General features: G+C 36.9%; 1 protein-coding gene across 3 annotated transcripts in view; it reads left to right on the forward strand.

Annotated features, from left to right (window-relative positions):
- LOC105221678 (uncharacterized) overlaps nucleotides 1-27,007 on the forward strand; it is a 57,095-nt gene extending 30,088 nt beyond the window's left edge. For all 3 annotated transcript variants that reach the window (XM_054228428.1, XM_054228424.1, XM_011198826.3), the window contains exons 3-6: nucleotides 14,472-14,626; nucleotides 18,441-18,651; nucleotides 19,379-19,636; nucleotides 25,088-27,007. In XM_054228428.1, coding sequence (XP_054084403.1) covers nucleotides 14,472-14,626; nucleotides 18,441-18,651; nucleotides 19,379-19,636; nucleotides 25,088-25,560 — 1,097 coding nt within the window. In that variant the 3' untranslated portion in view covers nucleotides 25,561-27,007. The remainder of the gene's footprint in view (nucleotides 1-14,471; nucleotides 14,627-18,440; nucleotides 18,652-19,378; nucleotides 19,637-25,087) is intronic.
- Nucleotides 27,008-27,271: the final 264 nt, after the last annotated feature.

A 27,271-nucleotide genomic window follows, 5' to 3' on the forward strand; every position in this document is an offset into this window, starting at 1 on the left:
TGCGTACATGTCTAACATGAGACAAATGCTCCCATAAATGCATGACCTAAGTAACGGTAAATGCTATATCTAAATGTATCTACAGTTGCTCGTGGTCCAGTAAGGCGAACGTGACAGGGTTGCATGTTCAGAGCATAAATTTAGCATATTTACCAAATGTGCTGCACGACGCGCAATTACCGTATTTATAAACTCTTGCAACATGTAGCAAAGCGTTTAATGGTTTTCTTTACGTAACGGCTGTTTGTATTAAAACTTATCGAGGCTTAAATGAGTTTACATTTGAAAACGATTAGTATCACGAAGTTAACTAATGAGACGCCTACCAAGTATTCTTTCTTACTCGGAGACTTTAAATTAATTTGGTTGCTGGATTGCTGCATTAACGTAATTTCGGTTAAAATATACAAATAAAATACTTAAAATTGTATCGTTCAAAATAAATAATAAGTGAGAGCATCATTATGGAAGTTTCCTTTCCGCTCATGTATCTAAATCCATGCAGTTAAATTTTGTCGTCTCTTCTACTGATCTCATTCTCACAACATTTTGTGGTATTTTACTACTATGAAAATTGTCCGCGTTATCACCCCGAGTTCTCAGCAGTGTTATTCAAGGCCACTGCATCATCGCGATTGCCAAAGTTTTCGGTTTTTCTTTGATGTTAATCGAAACCTTCGATTTCACTTCCTTGTTCTCTTTAATTAGGCGCCTGATTTTTAGTTAAGTTTTCATAAAACTTTATTGTTCGATTACACATCAATTTACGAAAGGGTACTTCTCGAACCCGCGCACATTTCTTCCTCTGCGGCATCCGTTCTGCGAGTGTCGATGGCAAATGCATTTTATTGAACTGCGAAGCAATTCACTCCCAACATTCTCCAAACTATTTTTTTTGGTTGTTTTGCCTTTGATTTGCTCATTTTTTGATTCTCCAACCTATGTGATAGCATTTTGCGTTTGAATGTAATTCAGCGCCCTGAAACTTATAATCAACTTTTCAAACTTTTACTGACGATTTCTGCTGCATTTCGCGCCATCTCTCCTTCGAATGCATGTCTCCATGCAAGCAAATGTTACGTGTCTAGCGGAGAAAACTTTCACTGGCTGGTAGCGGGGACCAGTGGAGTCGGAGGCAGTGTATTTATTACGGAATAGTAAAATGAAGGTTTGTGTCAAGGTTATTGCAATATTAACTTAAAATACAAACTTTGCCTTGATTTTCCATTTATTTTATATTTCCTTGATTGTATGAAAGTATGTGGTTTTCTTCTAGTTGGTTTTTCTAACGTTTATTTATAGCAAGATTACTATTTGATATTCGATGCTTATGTGTCCGTTATACTTAACGTGATATGTTTTTAATATCCGAAATCATTCCTTTCAAATTTAGTCGACTGGTCGGCCATCTTCATTGGTACAAAATACAATATCAATATTTTCGCAAAATGTTGAAACTTTCCATGTATCAGAAGGCAAAATTTAAAGATTATTTTCTCGGAGAAAATATTGAGAGAATTTGAATTTGCAAATATCGCCTTTGCTGCCAAAGCAAGAACGCTTCCAAGAAAACTAATTTCGGAAAAACTGAAATGGATGAAATTCGTGAATTAATATTGCAGTCAGCACATATGTGTATGTAGTAAAGGAGAGCTGGTTATGTGTAGTGCAAATGCGAAACATTCAAAAAGAGACTTCGGTATTTCGATTCAACTTTTGTTGAAATTTTACTTAGCAGCAGCATTATATAAAAAATTTATTATAAATAATCACAATAAATTCTCTGGAATTTTACCTCGATAAGCATGCACAGTTTCGGCGCAGTACTACTGCAAATATAAACTTACGGAACAAATCAGCTAAATCACATTTGCTAAACATGCAATTGAGTGAATCTGCATATATAAGTGAAACCAATATTTACAATCCTTCACAATAAAGCAAAATTTGTTTGTGGACAGCTGCAAAACAGATGCCAATAAAAGACTGAATTTCTACGAGAGTCTGTCGTACGTTTGTAAGAAATACACACTATACACATATTCGCTTTTAAGCTGCTTGCAAATGTCCCATGCTTTTTTGTATATATTTCACTTCTGTGTCTTTTCCATTCTCCTTTGTCCATTCAATTTCAATTTATTATTTTCACCACTTCATCCATCCTTCATTTGGCCTTGCTTATATGGAAATATGTATCCATATTCATCCTCTTCAGGGCACATCCAAGCCAAGTAAGCAAATAGAGCAATATAATAATACACAGAGGTGGACACTTACTCGGTACTTGTCATTGCACACATGGGTGAGCGTTATTTCGATTTTGTTGCCTTTTACTCACAAATATGTATTTTTACACCTTCCAAACTAATTTCACTCCACTCATCGTAGTATTACATTTCACTTCTATATACACTCTTATACGTTTATTAGGATGGAGATATATTTTTCGAAGATACAAAGATATTTGTTACAGTATATCATTCTCACAAAACAGAAGCTCATTCATTGTCTAGTCTCCCTCTTTGGCTTTTCAACTGCAATTTATAGCATGTCCGCCGCGCAGACAGACTAATTAATATTGTACATGGCGAAATGAGAAGCGACGAAACAAAAATATATAAATCGATAAGGCAGTCTTGCAAACCAAATCAAAAAGCAAAAAGAGAACAGCAAAACAAAAATCTCGAATGGAAGGTATTATACTTTCTAAATTGAATGTATTTTCTTTTCTTTCGCAATCGCATTAGCTACACACATATGTGGGAGGCAGGCGTTAAGAGCTGTTGCCTTGTTTACGAGTTGTCATAGCTTCGCTATGAAAATTAACTGATATCTGTTTCAAATGAGATGCACCAAGAATGCTTGTATAATAATCAATGAAATTTTTCACACTCACCATTTGAAGTATACTGGCATCAACTGCAAGTATTTTGCCTGTATTTGCATATCACTTGCTATTTTGAGAAATGTGCTTACTGGAATTCAATGAGCTTTGCGTAAACAGTAAAGCATTTTCTTTTTATATATATGGCTTTATATATCTATAAAGTTATGTATATATACAGTAATTCATTCAAGCAGATGAGCAGGCGGTGTGCGGGTGTAAACGCGCTATTTATAGGCTCTGTGCACTTCAAAGCACCACATACTTATACACTCCCACTATCACGGGTTTAAATTAGTTCAAGTGTGCCAAAGGAGGCACACATAACAGCGAGTTCATTATAACCTGAAGCATACTCGACGAGTGTGATGGGGATTAAAGGGAAAAGTCTGCAAATTGATTTATTAAAGTATAGTAAATATCCTAAATACTCCTGGTTATTTTAATTTCGACTAATCCGATTATCTCACTAAGCAATATTAAACATTTATATTTTATAGAAAGAAATAATAAAGCACAATTATTTGATACTATAACAATCTCAGAAATATTTATGCTACAAATTACGAGATACAGCGAACGGGGAGATATTTATAAGATCGAATAGGTCTCCATTCAATGTCGTGATATATGTGTGACATAGGCGTGGCTATTGTCCGATCTTGGCCATTTTCCTGCACTATCACCAATCAGTGATTTTCACTTAAATAAGAGTATTATTTACTTTTCATCCGAACAAAGTGATGTTAGTGCAAATTGACAATTTGCGCACAAAATAAATATTAAACGTTTGTTTATGTTTAATCATAATTTTGAGCAAAATTTTCACAATTCAGTAAAAATAACATTAAAGCCGTAAATAATTCGTATGAAAATATGTTGATGCGTTGGCGCCTATTTGTTCGTACCTTAATATATATGCATTTTGGAAAATTTCCAATTAAATAAGGTTTACTTCATTTAATGACATTCCCACTTTGTGCTTTAATGCTGAAAGCATCAATAACTATTTTTATACTCTCGCAACAAAAGTTGCTAAAGAGAGTATTATAGTTTTGTTCACATAACGGTTGTTTGTAACACCCAAAACTAAACGAGTTAGATATAGGGTTATATATACCAAAGTGATCAGGGTGAAGAGTGGAGTTTAAATCCGAATATCTGTCTGTCCGTCTGTCCGTCCGTCTGTCTGTGCAAGCTGTAACTTGAGTAAAAATTAAGATATCTTGATGAAACTTGGCACACTTATTTCTTGGCAGCATAGGAAGGTTGCTTTCGAAAATGAGCAAAATCGGACCACTGCCACGCCCACAAAATGGCGAAAACCGAAAACACATAAAAAGCCATAACTAAGCCATAAATAAAGCTATGGAAATAAAATTTGGTATGAAGGATCGGACTATGAAGGGGCATATTTAGATGTAATTTTTTTGGGGTAGTGGGCGTGGCCCCGCCCCCCAAATAGGTCTTTTGTACATATCTCGCAAACCAATAGAGCTATATAAACCAAAAAAAGTGGATTAACTCACTAACCAAAAACGTCAGAAACACTTAATTTCACATAAGAAATGGCAGATGGAAGCTACACTCAGATTTTTTTACAAAATGGAAATTTTTTTACAAAAAACAAATACTATGTTAATAGTGTGGCAGCCCCATTCTAAAAATCGCCGAAATCGTACCATGGGTTTATAAGGCCCCATATATCGAACACGAAGACCTCGGTGCTTCTAACCTAATATTATAGTTTCCAACTTTCAATGGACTTTATGCACTATATATGACGAATATGTGGGTTAAATTGTGTATTATTAATATAAATAAAGTTAAATAAATAAATTACGAGAGTTTAAAATATTCGGTTACACCCGAACTTAGCCCTTCCTTACTTGTTATATATTAATTTATAAAGCTGAATGTTGCTTATACTTCCTGGCATCCGTCATACACACATGTATGCGGAATAGATTACTGCTAAGAGTGTTTTTGTGCTATTGCCTGCCACATAAATACCACTATATCGGTTAAAAATTAAATTTTATGAAACTTCATGTGATATTTTGATTGCAGCAATAAAAATGTGCTTTGGGCGTTGCTCGGCAATTTAATTAATGCAAAAACGATATGTTATTGAATGCAAGTATATAAGTACACATAGATAGGTGTATAACTAGATTATATGTGGTGGCCAGTTTACATTATTAATGCATATACATATATTCATCCGGATACTTTTGCATTCGCCTACATATTTGGTAATACCAGGCTCGCATTGAAACCATTTCGGCATTAAAAGGCCACAATAAATGCATCGAATAGAGATTTAATTTGATGGTTTTTCGACTTTTCGGTTATTAATTCGTTTGATAAATTGAGTTCAATGCAACAACAACAACAACAACACGGTTCTCGTATAGTAATAAATGCTGATTCATATACACCTTTAATCAAATTTATTACTTTAATCTTTTATAGCAGTTCTGCCAAAAGACAGTTCCAAAATATCAGTTTATACTCGAATGGAGTACCGTCATTGAATGGCGTGCCAAGAAGTGCACTCAGCGTGCGTGGCAGCGGAAGTGAGAATAGAAGATATAACAAAGATAAACTACGGCAACGTAAGTGCATCTCCTTGTATTTATAACGGCTTATTTGCCTTTTGCCAAAATGACTTAGTTTTCCCGAAATAAGCTGTACATTTTATACCCCGCGTGTGCGCGAGTGTTTCTTTCTTAGCATAGAATAATGCATTGTTGCATGCCGCACCAAGCAGATGGTAAACTTATGTAAAGCACTTTCGTTGCAGCCACTCACTGGCAGCCTCAAAGCTAACATTACGCGTCCCATCAGTACCGGCTTCTTCATTTCTGAGTTTCTGAACTCACGCCTACACATAGCTATATTAGATAAATGTATGTGAGTGTATGCTTGAATATGCATTTTCCATATTTATGGATGTAGTCATCGTTATGCCAGTGTGAGTTTGTTTGCTAGTGGCCTGGTAAACAATCGGGTGGGCAAACACACTTGAAGAGGAACAACAATAGTCGGTAAGTGCTGCCTAAGTCCCTTAAAATTCGTAGATATCAGTTGGTAGTGCCATGCATTAATTTAAGCTCGTGGAATACCGATTTTGTGGCGTGGCAAGGGCGTATTTAAAAGCTGGATCACCGCTTTGGCAAGCTCGCCCTTTACGCTATTTTTTGAGATGAGCCCAGTTGTAGAAAAAAATTTGCATATAAAAGTGGCAATTCGCCAACAATGGGTTGCATAATTGCATATAATTAATAAAAACAACAATGAATCTGTAATTCATGGAGGCGTGCTCAGCAAGACGTTTTTCCTCCTAATGACCGAATCATATGAACAAGAAATAGAAATGAATATAATATTTGATGTAGCAAAAATTATTAAACGCAGCCTCACATTCAAAGAAAACGTTGAATAAACTGGTTTGTGAATTAATTATTTCGGAGAAGAAACTCATCAAATAGTACTATTTTACTATTAAGTAGCCAAGCAACATAAAAACGAAAAGTCAATTTTAAGTCATGAATTCGAAATCTATTTGCCATAAAATATTTACTTGCCACGCACATCTGAGTAAACAATCTTTGATGTATTTCCAAGCATTTCCAAAATGATGCCCGGAATGTTACATTTATTTTTACATAACTAGCACAATGTAATATATCATCTCAAAATGCTTTGGTTTTTATTGTTGCTTCATTTTGTTATAAAAATGTGCACAATTGCATTTTTATTGCAACAATTTTGAACGCATCGTTTTGTCATAAATCAATCTCAAAGCTTTGCTTTCCGGCGCTCAGCAGCAAGATTGATTTCAGCAATGAGAGCAGTACCAAAGGTCTGATATATTCACTCATGTATATGTATTTGTATTTCAGATGTTGGTGTCTTCAAAGCTGATGGAGGGCCACGATGGCAGGGGCAAGCACAAATGCATGCTTCAATATTATCTAGTATATTCAATGCATATTAATCGCATTCATATTTCTAAAATCTTTGATATTTTCAAATATTTTTTTTTTGAAGAATTTGCCTAACGGTGCTGATACAAATTGTATGAGTATATGTAGATCAAGCAGATACAGTCATCAACCTGATTGCATCCATACTGAAAGTACTCATCAATCTTCGAATACATGTTTTTTTATCTATTCTGAATGCCTGATCATACTCGTATATTCGAATAATTTATTTCTTTTCGTTTCTCTTAAAATACAATTAATTAACTTAAAAAATGGTTTCTGTTTCTATATGAATAGTATTTACTATTCCAACTGCCAACGAATATCTCAGCGATTAAAACGAGTCCTCTATGCAACTAAACTTTTTTCATTCATGAGTATTTCTCTTTCATTATCACTTCATAAGTATACTTTATTAAGACGAAACCGTTGCAAATTAGAGAATGCTTAGGATATCCTCTTGCAACTCCTCTACAAATCTACTGCGGCAAGTAGAACAAAACAAAAATTGTTTTTAAATCTTTAAAGGAAGAGTTGCAGAAATACATATTCATGTGAAGTGCTTCGCAATTAAATTATCTTTCTACTAAATGAAAGGCATTTGAAAGCCCCCCTTGTCTCTCAGGCTCTTATTTCCGAAAAGTAAATACATTTTCAACTCGTCTCGCTCGGATTTTCTGTTTGCTCTGCATATTTATACACGTGTGTGTGCACACAAACAAATACTTGAACACTTATTTATTCGTGTGATGAGATTCTCTGCTTTATTTCGACATATCTAACGGGTGATTTTTTTGAGGTTAGGATTTTCATGCATTAGTATTTGACAGATCACGTGGGATTTCAGACATGGTGTCAAAGAGAAAGATGCTCAGTATGCTTTGACATTTCATCATGAATAGACTTACTAACGAGCAACGCTTGCAAATCATTGAATTTTATTACCAAAATCAGTGTTCGGTTCGAAATGTGTTTATCGACAAATTTTGTTCAGCGATGAGGCTCATTTCTGGTTGAATGGCTACGTAAATAAGCAAAATTGCCGCATTTGGGGTGAAGAGCAACCAGAAGCCGTTCAAGAACTGCCCATGCATCCCGAAAAATGCACTGTTTGGTGTGGTTTGTACGCTGGTGGAATCATTGGACCGTATTTTTTCAAAGATGCTGTTGGACACAACGTTACGGTGAATGGCGATCGCTATCGTTCGATGCTAACAAACTTTTTGTTGCCAAAAATGGAAGAACTGAACTTGGTTGACATGTGGTTTCAACAAGATGGCGCTACATGCCACACAGCTCGCGATTCTATGGCCATTTTGAGGGAAAACTTCGGAGAACAATTCATCTCAAGAAATGGACCCGTAAGTTGGCCACCAAGATCATGCGATTTAACGCCTTTAGACTATTTTTTGTGGGGCTACGTCAAGTCTAAAGTCTACAGAAATAAGCCAGCAACTATTCCAGCTTTGGAAGACAACATTTCCGAAGAAATTCGGGCTATTCCGGCCGAAATGCTCGAAAAAGTTGCCCAAAATTGGACTTTCCGAATGGACCACCTAAGACGCAGCCGCGGTCAACATTTAAATGAAATTATCTTCAAAAAGTAAATGTCATGAACCAATCTAACGTTTCAAATAAAGAACCGATGAGATTTTGCGTTTTTTTTTTTAAAAAAAGTTATCAAGCTCTTAAAAAATCACCCTTTACATAGTACACCATAGTTTTATGCCATTCACATTCGTTAAAACCAGCATTTAAATGCGTTCATTCCCCGTGCTGCCATGACTTCGGCTCATACCGAGTTGGAATTGACGAAATCACACATTCGGCAGATCTATTTGTTGTATGTGTGTAAGCAAAGCCGGCTGTTCTAAATAAATAAATGTGAATAATTCGCTCGCAACCGTTGACTGGAATGTGCTAAACGATAGTGGATACATATGTACTCGTATGTATATATATAATGGCACAAGAATTGTTATTCAAACGCACTAAATTCATGTGTATTCGTACGATTTGTGAAGAGTGCGAGGTCTGAAGTGTTAAAATTTTAGAGTAAATAATAAAACAACAACAAAAGCAACAAAACGAACTATAGAAGGAATTATTCCGGATCAGCGTTTTCATGTTGTCTATTTCATTTTAAAGCTTATAGAGACACAGCGACATTTTATATGGATAATTCGCCAAATTCTCAAAGACAAGTGTGTATGTTTCTCTGTTATATTCTAGAAACAAAAAAACAAAAGTTATTTAAGACCCCTTCATTCGAAGCACTAATAATACTCAGTTTGCTATGTGAGTACCATTACATCATCAAACGCAGCCCAAAAACTAAGAGGCCTCGCAAACAAAGAAGGCGACATTAAAAGGAAGACATTGCAACATCAACAGAGTTGACGCGGGACTTCAGAAATGCTCAGCAGCCAAATGACATAAAAAAGTATGAGCGTATGCGTCTGTATGAACTGCGTCAAAACTGAAAAAACGAACTCGAGATGAAAGGCACATTGCAGAAAGTTAGCAGGAAAGCCGTTTGCCTCGCACTAATGCCTTTGGAATGCCTTGCAGCGCCATCGTGCGCAGCAGTATGCTACAGAGTAACGTGAGACATATTTAAGGAATAATGTTGAATGCAAGCAGTGCACTGTTGACGACGCCATTAGTGAAAAGTTATCCCATTATAGGTGCACCTAATGGCTAAATTGAAAATTTATGAAGATAACGCAGCATCGAGAAGCACTGAGTGCATTAATATCAAGCAAGATTTAAAGCGGATACATACGAGCCCATTCAAGGAGCTGTGGCTTTAAGTTACATATTTTTAGATAATAATCAGCCTGGAATATTTTATCGTACTTTGGTAAAGATATAAGTACATATATGGGTTTTCTGAATTTTATAGTGTTGAATTTATGTGGCTCAAATGATACTGTCCAATTGAATTTCTTTATACAATTCATTTCCAGCTAAAGCTTTTTTATGAAACCAATTTGCTTTTAGTGATAATAAATAAGTGAGTAAATTTGTATGCGCTTTCCGAGGAAAAATATATCCATAATTTAAACTCATAATTTTTTATTTGCTGAAATTATTTATGCAAATGAATTCTCTATAAAGTTGTCGCAAACATTTTCCCTACTCATTTAAATATGCACAAAATATGCGATGCTTTAAGCGCCGGAACGCACGAGCTTCATGAAGAATTTACATATTTGTAAAAAAACAACAAAACAGACATGTTCGTATTGAAATTCCATTTAAAAATGAGTGTGAGTATTTACTCAATCCTCGGTGGCGATGAATTCCTATGTATGTGGGAAAATGAATTTGAATTTTTTGGACGAATTGTGCTCCGCTTGTTTATCATTGGAAAATGAACGTATGTAAACCTGAAACTGTGAAGTGCTGCCATTCTTTTTGCTAGTGATTTCAATTTTTCGATCTGTGAAAACGGTTTCATAGTCCACAGGTGAGATTTGATTTTGTGTGACCACTCACACTTGGGTTTAGTAATTTTTATTGTTTTGCAACCACATGAGATAGCATTGATGACAATTAACCAAACAATTACACCAGTTTTATATGGTTTGTGGTAAGCTCACTTGAAAACTTAACCGGAATAGAACAGCGTTTGGCATTTGCTGTTGATGACATTCATTGTCACTTTGTTCTCAAGTGAGAGACCTGACACGGGCAACTAGGCCCGGTGATGCAATGCCCTCAAACCGACACTCAACCAAAGTGAATTCGCACGGAAAAGGCATAAAGGATACAATGAAGCGAGGCGACACATTCAAGTGGAAGCGTTTAGATACAAGCGTTTACTGTGTTAGACTGTGTCACATGGCAGCTGGTTCGTTGCAAAAACAACTAACTAACGGTAATAGTATCGTGCAACAACTGAGGGCTGAGGGTGCTGTTTAGTGCACTGCTCCGAGCATTGTTGGGCCAGTCGAGGAAAGAAAGTTTTACCACTCAACACAAACACACACTAACGTGCTCAATGTAGAGAATGAAAGTATCTGAAATGAACAGACAGACCGGCCGCCAGCTCCTCTCGTCCACAGTTGGCAACAAATGTAAATGTCTGCCGGTGGAAATGTAGGTCGAAAATGCTCAAGTAGCGAGTATGTGTGTCATCACTTCACTTTAACTGTTATTTTTATAGTTTTCCGTGTTGATGTTTTTAATTTGAACTTTTTTCTGCTTTATTTGCTTGCCTTCGCTGCCACGCCAGATACAATGGAAGCGACGGCGCAAACTGCAGACATGATACCCACTCGAGCTGGGCCACGGCTTTCAGTGGATATGTTTGGGCAAATGTGTTGATAAATGAAAATGTTTACTTGCATTTAGTTGTGCACATTAAACCCAGAGCAGCACTGCTGATCTGAGTGTGTGTATGAGCGTTTGCAGGCGAACATATTCTTCCACTCACGTGAACTCTGCCCGGAATTCGCTCAAAGTGTGTCACCAAATGCTTGTTGGGTATCGCCGAATGAAAGTTCTGATGTAAATATGTACGTTTGTATTGCTTTACATGGGCTTGCTGGGGTTCTGGTCGGGTATTGGAGAGAGTTTGCGGGTTCGCTTATGAATATAAATTCGACTGAATTAAATGTGACATTGTTGTTGTGCCAGTTTAGCTGTGTTTTGTGTACATTCGCTCTCCTGTTGAACATAAATGTGGTTAAGTGTTTTTATGGTACAGCCTCGGAGTTCCACCCTTGCGCTAGAACATAAGCGTTTTTAGAAATGCAAATTGCTAAAGCAAACATGAGAAACACAAGTGGAAAAGCATGCCGAGTAGGTCAAGAGTTCCGGGGATGCGCTCATAAAAATAATAGCGAATAGTAATACAAACATGAAGTTTTACTTGTGTTTGGGTATGATTTTATTAAACTGGTTTATTTGCGCAACATGCAGGTATAATAAAAGAATGTAATAAAAACACCATAAAATGCATCTCGAAGTCATTTAAATATGAAAAAATAAGATTATATTAGATAGTTTTCATTTTTCGATTAGCAAATATTTTCTAGTTACGTACTAATCAAATTCACAACAAAAGCTTATTTTTGATCGCAGAACAGTAGATAGTTGCCAACGAAGTGTTTCTTTTCAATTTTCTTGAATTTGGAGTGTAAAATAAAATAAAGTTATTGCAGAAGGCATTTCAGTAATCTGCATTCAGTTAGTAGGAGAGCGAGAGAAATTGTATACGTAAGTCCTCGAGATAGCATTAGAAAACGTGGGACCCGGTAACAATTGCTTTAGTATGTTTTTCAGAACAAAATAAATTTATTGCGGTATGTATGCGTTTCGTTTTCGTTTTCTCCTTACGAACAAGTGAGTTGAAAATGATAAATAGAAAATATACAAAAACGCCAAATAAACAGAAAATGTGAAGGAAGTAAAAATATGCCAAAAAAAGCTTTTAGGATTGAGGTAGGCTTAAGTAAACAACGATGGAGAGAGAATAGAGAAAAAGTACAGTAAAAAGTGAAAGCAGTTGCTATTCATGACCTTGGCTGTGTGGATGAGAGGCTAGAAGAACAAACAAAGAAAATGGTGAAGTGAAATCGAGCAAAGTAGAATATAAAGAAGCTGGCTGGGTTCACAATGCACCACATAATGTCTCGAGTAAACTTTTCGAGCATTAAAATATGGAAATGTAGACATTTATCTGAATAAAAACGATTATTAAGTTAAGTAGAGACATTTGCTAGAAAAAAGGCTACATCGGCAGGAATTTGAAAATTTGTAGCAGTGATATGACTGCCCATTACAAGACTCTCCGAAAACAACTCGGGCAACGTTGATTTGATATTTAATGAGTTATTGATTTCATTTCTAATTGTTCAGCAAATAAAAGAAATATAATAATGGTAGGCGGTAGACAGCGCAATTACAATGACAACGACAGTTAATAAAGTAAACTGAGATCAAATATTCACACATTAATACAAAGTAAAATTTGTGTAAATAGTTTTGCTTGAAAACTTCGCCAAACAGTTAATTAACCGTAGCAGGTGCTAACTTCACAAACACTTATGGTTCTTTAATTATTCTAATGTTGAAACACCCTTTTTATTTCGACGATCGAGTGTTTTAATATATGCAGTTCACACCCCTTCCCAGGGTCCTGAATAAGACTCATACATAATATTTTTGATTAGTAAACACCATAATGTTTCCATCCATTCTACTGACATAAATTTCTAACTCTGTGAAAATGCGCATCCGGACACACGCTGCGTATAAGTAACTTTTGTAAAACAAACGAATTGCTTAGCAACGTGCCATGCGGTGAACGAATTCAATTTACACTGCATAAAATTATCCCCGAGACACCATTTTAAGCTTTTTATCGGCAAGAATAATAAAAACAACCTGTCCAAATAGCTTTAATGTCAATAAAGAGAACACAAGTTGAATTCTGATAGGCGAATTCATTGACAAACCCCGTAAAACACTTTCAATTAATGCCCAAACGCGGCGTCGAAATTTTGTCGTGACTCCAAGTAGGCAAATAGGAAAAACTTGACGTGTGCGTTCGGGTGCAAGTGATTTTTATAAATTTTAGGGCAGTTGGGCAAAATTTGTTTGACGTTTATGAGATCTGATGTGATATAAAGCTGTGCCGCTAGATACTGTACAATTATATCATTGAAGTACTGGGAAGACAGTTAGCTGTAATTATTAATAATTATTAATTAACGGCAAATCAGAATGAAGAGTGAAGCATTTTGATCGGGATAGAGGAAAATCAGACACATGGAATTCAAATCAGAATATAGCTTATACAGTATTTTGCACCGTTATACCTCAGCTGCACAGACTCTAAGTATCCTATTAAGTAGATAGCAACAATTTGCTAAGTAAACGTTAATAAAAGCATTCACATGTATTCATCGAAGCACTTAGTCCATCAGCCTGATATAAATTCGAAATTCCAGTGCGTGTTTCTGCTAGCAATAAGGATTTAGGATACATACAAAAACATATATGTAAGCGTAAGTGTAGCTTTGTTGTGTGCTTTCGATAAAGAAGCAGCTTTTTCCTTATTAACGATAACTGCCACAATGACTACAACACTTGTTCCATTATATCTTTCCTTCTGTACTGCTTGAATAACACGTGCGTCACGTGGTACGCTGACCCACCAATCCAGCACGAATTTATCGCTCCAACGAGTCTCTTACATCCGATGTAAAGCTGCACACAACTTTTTTCGCGTTTAACCGGAACTTTATTCCTCTTTTGTGGCTGCGTATCGCATTTTAGGGCGCAGGTACTTTTGCGGAGATATTTCGCAGTCCCACTTTCGTTTTTGTCGCTTGTAAGCGGCTTTCGACGGTGTGGAGCCTTGTAGATAGAGCGATGGAATCCGTTTTGTACATCTGAAAATATTTCTATTGATTTTATTTGTATTATATGTATATTGTCACAATCCCTTGAGAATGATAAGAAAATGGGTAATATGAAGTGGAACTGCATCTACACATAATTTCACACTCCATTCTATCTCTGTACTTCAGCAAGAATCAACTTAATTTACACTTATCAAAAACGCTTTTTTGAATTTACAGAGACCAAAACAATATGTGGCGATGTGCCGCCTCACTACTGGGAAACTCCTTACTCTCAGCCCTACTTTGACAACTCATCGAGACGTGAAGTGACGGCGACGGTGGGCCAGGCAGCCTTGTTGCACTGCCGTGTTCGCAATTTAGGCGATAGAGCGGTAAGTAACCGAAATGTTAGAGCTCAGCCTACAATATACTATTTTATCTCACATTATACTCGTATAGCACTTGTTCATGAATTTTTTGTTCATCAAGTTGTAAAAATTTGCGCAACTGGCTGATTGCTCCTTTTTAATTTCAAGGTAGATTTTCTCCACATTTGTGCCTAAGTGGAGCACTCGAGCGATGTTTTCGAAAATCAAACAATGAGCTTGGCAACAAAAGAAATATTTAAGCTGAGATAGCACAGCCGAAAGAACAAAGCGCGTGAAAGTACTGAGAAAAGGAACTGGCAAAGAGGAAGTACGAAACATAACACAATAAAGCAATATATACGTGAATACGTAGGAAATTTCGTTGTTAATTGGAAATGTGTAAAAATTCACGTGGCTGTGTTTGTAAATGTATAGTTACAACCAACAGAATTCCCATTAAATACACAAGTAGTTAAATGAGCAAAACCACTTTTCGCCCCTAGTCTGTGTGTAAAACAGAAAAACAGTGGCAGTATTGCTACAGAATACAGCAAACCGCGACCAACAAAGAGATAACCATATTTTATTGTTATCCTTTAATTTTGTGGACACAACACAATAGACAGCAGTGAAAACGAAACGCAAGTATGCGCGAGTACAAAACAAAAGTATCCCCAACGGCATTTGCCTCAGGCACTCGCTTAAACACGGACATGTATAAATACACACTTGTGCGAAGGCATTTGCACAGCCGTACGCGAGTACTCCCAGTGGCAGGCATCGGCTTACATGAGAGCCCAAAACAATTATTGCACGGCGGTCCTTGGAGCTACGTACTCAGCCATATTAAGCACTGTATGTATGTATGTGCGGCGGACTCTTTGCTTGCGAAAGTGGTCGTGAATAAACTTATTACTTTCATCTGTCTGCTGCTATCGCATTCACCTTGGCGCATAATAACAATGCAACAACAATATCAACTAATAATTTAGCACAACTGCAGCCTTGTGCTCTATTTTCACGAAGTGTAGACAAAGAAATTTCTATAGAATGTTTACACTTCCTGCTGTGCATCCTCTGCGTATTTACATATAAGTATACCGTTATGCATTCAGGTTGTTATGTGTTAAAATTCACTTATTATAATTGTAGTGTTGACAGTGGTCGTACATACTATACTACATATTTTCAGTATAAGTTCATACTTAGTTCGATAAAATAAGTTAAATTTAAAATGTATGCAAATAAATTTGTTCCGAGTTTTTCGCAAGAGTTTCAGGTTTCGGAGCATCTCATAACAGAGCGAAATTTCAACCATAAAGGGCTATACCAGTGTGACATTTTCAAAAACCGATTTTTTTTTTGCTTATTCGATATGTTACACTTTCAAAAATATCCTGTGAATCGTATCTTGAATAGTTTTTTATAGGTAATGGAAACTTTAAACGCATATTGCATCGATACATTGACCGATCGACTTTAAATTTAAACTGAGTATTCTTGAATATATTTACTATACAATGACCTATTATCTTTTTGATTCGTTGAAAATTGTCAATTTGGATTTAAATAAAGACAATTTTTTTACCTAAAAAAACTAAATTTTTTTTCAAAACTTCGTCAATTTTTGATAGATTTTAAAAACCGTATGTCATTGTATATTATAAAAAATTTCGAAAGGTACCTTATTAAAAACGTATGCAAAAAACTTCGAAACAATCGATCGAGGATTTTCTTTGAAAAAACTTCATCAAAATCGCCTAATTTTTCATGGGTTATACTGGTAGCCCCTTAAGTGCGTAGCGTGTAAAAACTCAGGCGGTTCTTCTTCTATTTTTAAGTAAATCGTGAGATTATTTTAATAGGAGTATGGCAACAGAGAGAGAAAGAGAGTAACACTATAATTCTTTCTACAAGGATAGACCATACATTTATTAACTCCTCATTATCGCTTTATCTACTGAGAACTCGGTAAGCTGAGCGGTGTCTTAAATAATATAATCTTACGTACTGCTAAATCGTACTCAAACACTTTCCATGCTACATAAGTGAAGTTGAAATTCTTTAGTGCTGGCAGTTTACTTTTATCTCTTTTGGATTGTAAACTCATAAAAGTTCCTTATTAATGGCATATCAATTTATGCAAAGCAAGCAGAATTTCTTATAGCCAAACAGTTCGAGTATGAAATACCTTTTGAAAGGAAAGTTTGCACAACTCACTTATCGATGGGTACCTCACACTATCGCCATTCGGGGCTGAAATTACACACAAACACACACACACTTATTATACTGCAGATATAAACACATGGGTTCAGATGCTCAATTTGCTGCTTGCGCCGAACAATTTCCCGGACACAATGCGCTCCAACAATGGAGGTTACCACGCTAGAACACGGGTTAAGTTATTACTGCGCTGCAAAGCCATAAAAAATCTTCACAACGCAAAAAGAAGTAATAAGTTTTGAGCTAAAATTCATAGCGAAAAATAAGACGCTGCTTGAATATAATTTGTCCGTCCCCCACGCACACATTCAACTATGTAGGGATACGCTTGTGTTAGCGCACGTGTGCTGCTGGAAAGGTTACACCTTTTTTATCCTTTAGGTAATATTTTATGACAACCAATTCGCCATTAAAACCAATAGATGCTGCTTGAAAATAGAGAAAAACATGGGCTCAGACTGACACAGCAATTTCCAGGAGCAAGCGAGGTGAAAATAAATATTAAAGCAAAACACAAGAAAAAAAACAACAACGGTAGCATTATTGAAGTGTTACACTATCGGCCCATAAAATTTGCATAAGCGCATTGAAGGCTTAAAATATTCATGGCATGTGAAGGGTCAGCCACTAAACAAGCGCACACACATACATTCGCACAGTTGCGCCCGGATACTTCCTCGTGTATGCGGTGAACTCAAATCTCTTACCCAGTAGAGAATTGATCAATGAGTGATCAATCACCGAAGGCTTTCATAACGACCCAAATCAGTACCCAGTACATCTCACTCGAGTGCGGTAATGCCTTATTTAATCGATTCTAACCAGTACAACAACATTTCGGTTCGTTTTTACACCAAAGGCAATGAATAAGATTTGCGTGTCTGTTACTACTGGGTTTTCTATGAAGTAGGGTATATAAATAGGCGCATGTGAAGGGTTAGCTCGAGTAGCATAGGCAACTAGCCTGTCTGTTATAGTCATTAATAGATAATGGCATTTTGAACGTGAGCCACAAAGCAATTACGGGATAGAGCCTGGCAGCATGTGCTCAGATATTTAAGCTATTTACATGAGCACACAGTGAACACATAATAAGATTTCATTTTTAAGTAAAATCCTCACTATACATATGAACAAGAAGTCTGTTAAGCCATTGTGGACATACATTGTGAAGAGAGATGTCATTACTAGTTAAGCCAACAACAGAAGGTTGAGAAGAGCGAGAACTTTTTAATATTTTATTAAATTTTAATTTGACTAATTTATTATTATTATTATTAATTTTATGGCAACATTTTTACATTATTGATTTTCTTGCAAACCTAATTACAAAAATTTGTTTTTCATTGTACTAAAGTCTACTCAAAACATAAGGTAAAGAACGCCTAATAATTGTCATCCAAACAGAACGTTGCTATTAAATTGCACAATATTCCATTATACGCATTAGTTGGTATTTGTCTGAGTGCCTGAAAATAGTTTCAATCTCGTCCATTAATCGCTCTGATTTAAGTGCTTAGTACGTACTTGTCTACAAGTAATCGCTTGAGTATGTGCTTCACTTATGAGCTCCTTGAACTGTACTAAGCGATGTGTTTTTGCTTCTTTGCAGGTGTCCTGGATACGTAAACGTGACTTGCATATACTCACCGTCGGTATACTCACCTACACAAATGACCAACGATTTCAATCGCTGCACACCGAAGGCTCGGATGAGTGGACACTACGAATATCGTCACCGCAGCCAAGGGACTCGGGCACATATGAGTGTCAAGTGTCCACAGAGCCAAAGATAAGTCAAGGATTTCGACTGAACGTAGTAGGTGAGTAATGAATTGCGTTAAGATTGTACGGATAATGTTATTCCACACGATGACACTTACATGACTGGCATAGTGTATAGGATATAGTATAACATATAATTAGCACTTACTTCCTAAGTGTTTACGCTTTCGACAACTAATGTATCTGTATGTATATGAAGATGAATTAAATGACTTTGGTGTCTTCAGTACCTTCTAATTTGCCTACCATAGATTGAGCTGAGCAATAGGCAGCAAATGACTCTGCTCTGAAATGTATGCTACGAAAAGGCAGGACACTGTAATCATAACAAGTTTATACTCAACATGAATTTTTAGCCTTCAGCAATAGCAAGCCATCACTGCCCTGCACTGTTTAAATGTAAAACAACTACGAAGATATCGAATGCCAAAGTCCATATTTTTAATCTTCCGAAGTTACGAAGTTTTTCTTGCATTTTACTCAAAAGAAACTTTATTTCAAACTTCAAGTAGAAAAAGACAAACCGAATATAAAAATAAAAAAGAACTTTGTTACTTGAGAAAATGTGCAACTGACGCTTAATTTAGCGAGGAAACGTCTGCCATCAGCAGTGAGGAAAATTCATTATTTTGGCATCTTCCTTGGCTGCCAATGGGTTTAAACATTTTCTCCCTTTCTCTCTCCTTGCCAACCGTATGATATCATAACAAAGTGTGTTTACTTTTAATTTCCTGACGTCACATATCTTCTCCCTTTTTCTTGCAGTATCTCGCGCGAAAATTCTTGGCAATGCGGAGCTTTTCATCAAGAGCGGCAGTGACATAAATCTCACCTGTCTCGCCATGCAATCGCCCATACCGCCATCCTTTATATACTGGTATAAGGGCAAACGAGTGATGAATTATTCACAACGTGGCGGCATCAATGTCATAACGGAACGTTCCACTCGCACCAGTAAATTATTGATAGCCAAGGCAACGCCAGCCGATTCGGGGAATTACACATGCTCGCCCAGCAGTTCAGGTAAGGCCACACCTACACCCACACCCATACCCAAACACACTCAAAACGACATGTAACAGGCAACAATACAACCAATCAAGCGAATATTTCAACCGTTTACTCTTTGTATGCGTCGAACAACGGCCCCGGAGTTGGGACTGATCTTCTGTGGCGCGGTGTGCCCTCAAAATACCACATTACTTAAATAGATACACGCAGTGCGGGCACACCTGTTTGCACGATGTGTCGTGTGTATCGTATGCGGTAGCCCTGCGCCAGCATTGTATAAACTCATAGTTTAAGCTTGTGACATGAACGTGCTGGACCTCCACTCACGCTTATTATGAATTTTATGGCGCTAAAAATATTAAAACGCTATTGAAATTACAAATAAAAAACCCACGAATACTCGTGTGAGAATGTGGACAAAAGAATTAGCGAGAATAGCACAGCTTTTAGTTGCAAATCAAGGGAGAGGTTGAAGCTGAAACTAATATCTAGACGCAAACAAGTGGTGCAAATAGGATACATGAAACTTTAGCACAATAAATGTTATACAAAGATTTACGAAATGGATCCGGAACTAAGTGAACACAGTCTTCCTATATACCCTTGCTAGTTATGAATATTTACTTCGCATTTAATAAAATAGAATATATCCCAAATATGATGCCATATGCCAGATATAATTATCCATAGATTTTTCTTTACTGAATCGATTTGGAACAGACCTTGACTGAATCGATACAAAAACTGAACTTGCCACGTATTTAAGAGTGTTGCACAAAGCTTCTGCTCATTTGTGCGTATTATACTTGGGCTCTATTATAAGTGGCAGCAGAAGAGTAGGGACAGACAAACGACTTATAAGATGCCCTCTAGTGTGCTACTATTTGACCATATTCAACCGCTAAACGGAAGAAAATACATTACAACAAATACAATTGTTTTCATGAAACTTCAAACGGCTGTGTAAACAAATTATTTCCCAAATAAGCACTTTCTCTTATTCTTCTTAAGTGGCAAGAACAACAAACAAACAGCAAAATGCGTCAGACTACTGCAAAAACATTCGCTGGGCAATAGAAGTTGAAGAGTTGGTCAAGTGCCTGAGGCCCCGTTATTAGCCACAACAAGTACAAGTAAATGCAAATATTTTCGATTAATTTCTTTTGTTGACTGCTTTGAGTACACCGCTTGCCTTCCTGCGGCAAATAAACTTTGTTGCTGGTTCTCTTTGACCGGAAGCGTGAGAGCGTATTTACATTTTAGTATCTTGTAATGGCCATAGTTAAGGAACTGAAATGAGTAGAAAAACAAGTAATTCAACAACATTTACAAGCTGCAATAAGGGAATCGAGTAGGCGTTTGGGAAGACGCACTGCTACCAATTATTCATTGTGAGCATGTTACCATGCTTATACACTTAAGTTTACATCGCTCTTATCGAAACGTAAATTGGTATTAATACATTATTGGAAACACGCTGTAGTCTCACTGCCCCATCTGCTTTATGCGATTTTTGTTGATTTTTGTTTACTCTCGTCCTCTGTTTACATTGCAACACTGCTGTTGTATACTCCGGTCTAATCGCCTCCGAGTTGACACTCCATTAGTTTGCCTCACGACGTCACAGCTGGTCTTCGGAAAATTGTTATTCGATTTCCTTCCTTTATTGCCACCAGTTCCCCCTCCTCGCCGTTCTGTTTATGTCCTAAGTAAACTAAAGATTCCACAGATAACGGGTAATGGCCTGTGTCATTTTAAACATTACATTTATAACGGGTGATTTTTTTGAGGTTAGGATTTTCATGCATTAGTATTTGACAGATCACGTGGGATTTCAGACATGGTGTCAAAGAGAAAGATGCTCAGTATGCTTTGACATTTCATCATGAATAGACTTACTAACGAGCAACGCTTGCAAATCATTGAATTTTATTACCAAAATCAGTGTTCGGTTCGAAATGTGAAATCCGCTTTTTTATCGACAAATTTTGTTCAGCGATGAGGCTCATTTCTGGTTGAATGGCTACGTAAATAAGCAAAATTGCCGCATTTGGGGTGAAGAGCAACCAGAAGCCGTTCAAGAACTGCCCATGCATCCCGAAAAATGCACTGTTTGGTGTGGTTTGTACGCTGGTGGAATCATTGGACCGTATTTTTTCAAAGATGCTGTTGGACGCAACGTTACGGTGAATGGCGATCGCTATCGTTCGATGCTAACAAACTTTTTGTTGCCAAAAATGGAAGAACTGAACTTGGTTGACATGTGGTTTCAACAAGATGGCGCTACATGCCACACAGCTCGCGATTCTATGGCCATTTTGAGGGAAAACTTCGGAGAACAATTCATCTCAAGAAATGGACCCGTAAGTTGGCCACCAAGATCATGCGATTTAACGCCTTTAGACTATTTTTTGTGGGGCTACGTCAAGTCTAAAGTCTACAGAAATAAGCCAGCAACTATTCCAGCTTTGGAAGACAACATTTCCGAAGAAATTCGGGCTATTCCGGCCGAAATGCTCGAAAAAGTTGCCCAAAATTGGACTTTCCGAATGGACCACCTAAGACGCAGCCGCGGTCAACATTTAAATGAAATTATCTTCAAAAAGTAAATGTCATGAACCAATCTAACGTTTCAAATAAAGAACCGATGAGATTTTGCAAATTTTATGCGTTTTTTTTTTAAAAAAAGTTATCAAGCTCTTAAAAAATCACCCTTTATATGTTTACACATACAGAAGTCCCAATATTTGTATGTAAATACAACACATTTCATGCCTAACAAACTGCCACATACTGACTTATATAAACCGACCATATTTTGAAGATAGTCATTTTTATTCGTTCTAGCATACTCGCATGCTTTTAGATATTAGGTATATGTTTGAAGGTCAGGACTTGACGCATAATCAAAACTATTTATATATTACATACAGACATTCGGAAATCAATTCATCTCATACTTGTGCACCTGATTAAGTATTCTGAGGCTGAGTATGAAAAATATGTATTTCTTATTTTCGGGAAACCAAAAAACTTTTTTTAAAACGCCATTGCTCTAAGCGAATCTTTCTCAGAGCTTGTGCAGCTTAACTCGAAAAAGGAATAATATGTCAGGAGTCCAAAATACGAGAGGGTAAGCAAAAAATATTGCTAAGCTGAAATTGGCAACCGTGATACATTTATTTTTGCTCACACAACGGACAGCATAATTAATTTGGTCTGACTGCGAAGAACTGTGACAAAGGGTAGACACCGACATACAAGTAGAACACGCGCTAAGTGGCATATGCAGCACACACATATTCTACATATTCATGCATATGGATATTGTACAGAATAAAGACAAGTGTTTTACCACGAAAATCCATTAACTGCTGTTAAGTCAAAAGTTTTATTGTCGTAAGAACATTTGGCTTAAAAGGATTTGCTATGCGGATCACACAACACTCAAAGCAGATTAGAGAATACAATGTAGAATTAAAGTGAAAACTGTGTGGAATATCCACTGATGTAAGTAAAGTATCGATTCCGATGTTACAAGTTGGGACTAAAAAAAAGCTGATAACCAATCTAGCTTTAAAATTTCGGTTGGGGGTTTGATTTGGCAACTGTTAAAGATGCATGTGCGAAACATCTGGAAAAAATCCGGTTAAACTATCATATTTTTTACTTAAAAAAACATAATTTGGCAAATGCATTTCAGATTCCTCGAAATAAAAACTTCTACAATTGAACAGGCACGATTTTATAAAAGTTTTTGATAATTAAAGCCAGTGGGATTCCTCACAGGAATACACTTATACTCACTAGTTGTCCTGGTGTCTAAAGTGAGTGAAATATCTTCACCACTCTATGCCCATCAACCACAAATACACGGTCCGTAAACAAGTCATCAAATGCGTGGGGCATCTCAGTGGGGTCCGCAGCAGACAAGCAAAGTTCATTAGTTCCCTAAAATGGTAAATTCAATTACTCATCCAACATTGCAGGTGAACCGTAGGCCATTGAGTTGTCAAAAAGATGTCGGGGCGAATGAATTATTTCGTCTCCTTTAATTTGCAACGCACATCGATTTATCAAAATTTTGACTTTCTTTATACACTTGTAAAGGAGACAAACAAACATACTTGTTTTGTGACAGGAAATGTTAATGGTCGGTGCAGACACTTTCGTCCGGTCAAGGTCAAGTTTGAGAAATCATAATTTTCTGGCTTGACACTAACAGTATTTGTAATTTTTCATCGCCCTCATTTCCACAAGTATACACACACACTAAAGCACCTGAGCGGTAAGCGTGTTTTTGTAAAATGAGATTTCTCCGTTGGTTCATTCAAAACTTCATACGAGTCTTAATGCAGCGCCTACACATCTGTAAGAGCCTCAAGTGACAGCGTTATTTATGTCAACTTTCTTTATATTTACGTTCGGGCATTCTGTTCATTTTAAGTTTTATTATTTTCGCCAAGTTTGCTTTTCGTTATTTTGACCTTCGGCCGTCACTTTTTGGATATTCTTGCACTGCATTTATTTTCTTTTTTTCGTTGGCGCAGTCTTGTGCGAAAATGTTTAATATTTCAATTTTTTTGTTTGTAACATTCTTCAGTTATTTTTCGAGCTTATTGATGTCGAGGTGCCGCAAATGGCTTAACAAATTGAATTATGCTTACCAAGCGCGAGGAGATGCCACGAGTTGAGTTTGTATGCGGCAGACGGTTAAGTTGTTGTTGCTGTGATGAGTTGCGGTTATTTGCAGTCGGCTCTTATTCCCAGGGCGTCTTCCTCTCAGCCCGCTTCGTATTTCACACTGTTTTACTTTTTATGGTCTCTCCTTTTATGCTCTTTTTAAAATTTATTTATTCTTGTTTTCCCTCGGTTTATTTTCGTATTCCCCGGACTACTGCGAGTCGCCTTATTGGAGCTCATTTTTGGCATAATTTAATTTAAAAACTTTTTTATTCTGTATTTTGACACTTTTTATCGCTGTGGCCATTTCGACGCTGCGGTCAAGAGGCAAAATCTCCATTTCGTGTAATTTGTTTCATTTCGGACGCTGTCAATTTAAAAGTTCTCGTACAATAATGCCGTTATATCCGCATAAAATATACGTATGTGCAGTGGAAGAGTATGTGTGTATAAAAAATATTGGATGAAGCAGAATGCAGAATGTGACATTTTGAGGGCTTTATTGCGAGTCTCGGTGGAGCTAAAAGTTTGCTCAAAGTCTTGGATTTTGAATTTTTGTTACCGTCCAACGCTTTAAATAAAGCGTTTACACGGTCCATTTAATGTTGAGGTTATGTTTAAAATTGTTTAAATTGATTGCTAATAAGTCACACAATTTTTTTCTTTTATTCTCCACTTCTCCTAATTACATAAGCCAACCAATCGATTTATGTTTCTAGTTGTGAATCTATCGTCACTAATCCAATAATACATTTCAACAATTCTCTTCCCCTCCTGCAGATTCAGCATCGGTGGTTGTACACGTCATCAATGGCGAGCATCCGGCCGCCATGCAACACGGCAACAGCAGCGCTAATCGCCTCTCCAGTGCACTACATGGAGGTCTCCATCAAATGGTCCGACGCGCGCTCACCGCACTCGCCGCAAGCTTTACCACAGTGACAACGACAACAACACCATTTCAAAGTGAAAATCTTCTAGTCACCGGGGTGCTGAAGCGACAGACAGTATGGTCCGTAACACTTCTGCGGCGCTTGCTACAACGGCTGCTGCTCGCCGCGGCCACAACGAATTGGTGCATCGTGACCGTGGGCTGGCTGCTATCCAAGTGGGCTCTGCAGTGCGGTCAACGGCAAATACAACTACAGCGACGACAGGACCATGAACAGAGTAGGCAAGTGCGACGGCCACTGGAGACCTGGTGCTGGTGGCATCGGCGGCGACGGAGTGCTGACGCTCCGGTGCTCAGGTGATTGCAAAATTGAGCAAAAGAGCGCAAATAATTTTGAGTGGGCAAATACAATGACATGGATAGGAGCGGAGTGACTGCGATTTTACAGATTTAGTAATTGTAGTTGTAATTGTATATATCTAGATATGTGTATAAATATCATTTATTGCTTTTTACCGTTCTGTTGCACCAATCACACTACTCGACTAAGCAGAATTCCTTATACATACATATGTTCGATCCATTTCAATATTGAATTAGTGTGATTGGGTTGCGCTGGAGCGCAGTGAAATGATTTTCTGCGACACCTTAGTCTTTATTTTCACTCTGATTGGGTTACAATGCGATTTTAATTTTCCCGATAGCATTGCAGTATGAACTGACATCATTGTAATCGAATCACAACTTGTATGCAACAACAACAAAATTTCAAATTGATGATGTTAAATAAATGAATGAATGAGTGCATGTGCGGGTGTATAATTATTGGATGAATTGGTTCGTAAGAGATGTTAGAACAATAATTCGTGAAAACAACGCATTTCTAATTGTAGGGTAAAGGGGATTGTAATTGTAATTGAATTAGAAAATGTCCCGTTATAAATGTGTATGATAAATACTAAACTTTTATGTGGTTAAGAATTAAAAAGAAATTAAATGCTACCAATTAGTAAAGACTATAGAAGTAATTAAACATTGAAATCTCAAACAGTATTGCAATCAACGAAGATGTGAAAATAGTGTTGGTGAAAATTGTTTTAAGTGTTTTCATGACTTTTTAATGTTTAAGAAAATAATAGCATTTTGATAAGGCACATAAATGTTCGGCGCAAATTAGCTATACTTTCTTAAATTTCCGAAATCATTTCACTACTTCGTTACATTGGCCATAGATTTACAAGGTGGAAGCTAAATGCCCGAACACAAATATAGAATTACTGAGTTCTGATAAATCAATAACTGTTTAACGGATATGTATTTGACATCTTTTGTTCGCTTAATACGGCATTTGCATCTATGCAAATACTACACATATCTTGGTCTTAGTTGGTGTGGAATTTCAACCAATTTTGCATTTATTAAGACCACTTATTTTGCGCACTTAAACCACAAGTTAAGCAATCCGATATGCATGAGAGCTTCCCCGGTATTGAAAAACATTTCAGAAAGGTGGGTCATACCAGTTCCCTTGCAAAAACGGTACTCGCATCTCTGAGTATGAGTGAAAAAGTGCGTATGTACATTTGTATGTGGAAGTTAGCGAAAGAGGCGTCAGCAATGAGCGCACGCTCGTATACATTCTCCCACTTATTTCATGTGACAATAATTTAGTAAAATTTTTATGCGCCCATATGTAAATAATTGCTCATAAAAAGTACATTTTGACATAATTGCACGCTGCGTCCTTGGTGGTTTGTTGGGCGTGCCAAAAAACAAAAAATACCTAAAAGGCTTGTACGAGTATACAAGTATACTCGTATTCTATGTGCTATGTGTAGTATTCACGAGTGTGTCCACAGTTTACTTGTTCAGCAAGTTTTAGCGCTAAAAATGAATTTAAGACGGAAATTTACAAGAAGGAGTAAGAGCAAGGAGCGTTTATGAAGTAAAATATACTCGTACATATGTATGTATATAAATGTTCTTCGTAAATTTAGATATGAATATTTAAAAAAATATTTCCTTCTTTGTGATATAAATGTAAATGACGGATGATTTTGGCGCTTTGAAAT

The sequence above is a fragment of the Zeugodacus cucurbitae genome, chromosome 2 (genome assembly GCF_028554725.1).
Source record: "Zeugodacus cucurbitae isolate PBARC_wt_2022May chromosome 2, idZeuCucr1.2, whole genome shotgun sequence".
Lineage (NCBI taxonomy): Eukaryota > Metazoa > Arthropoda > Insecta > Diptera > Tephritidae > Zeugodacus > Zeugodacus cucurbitae.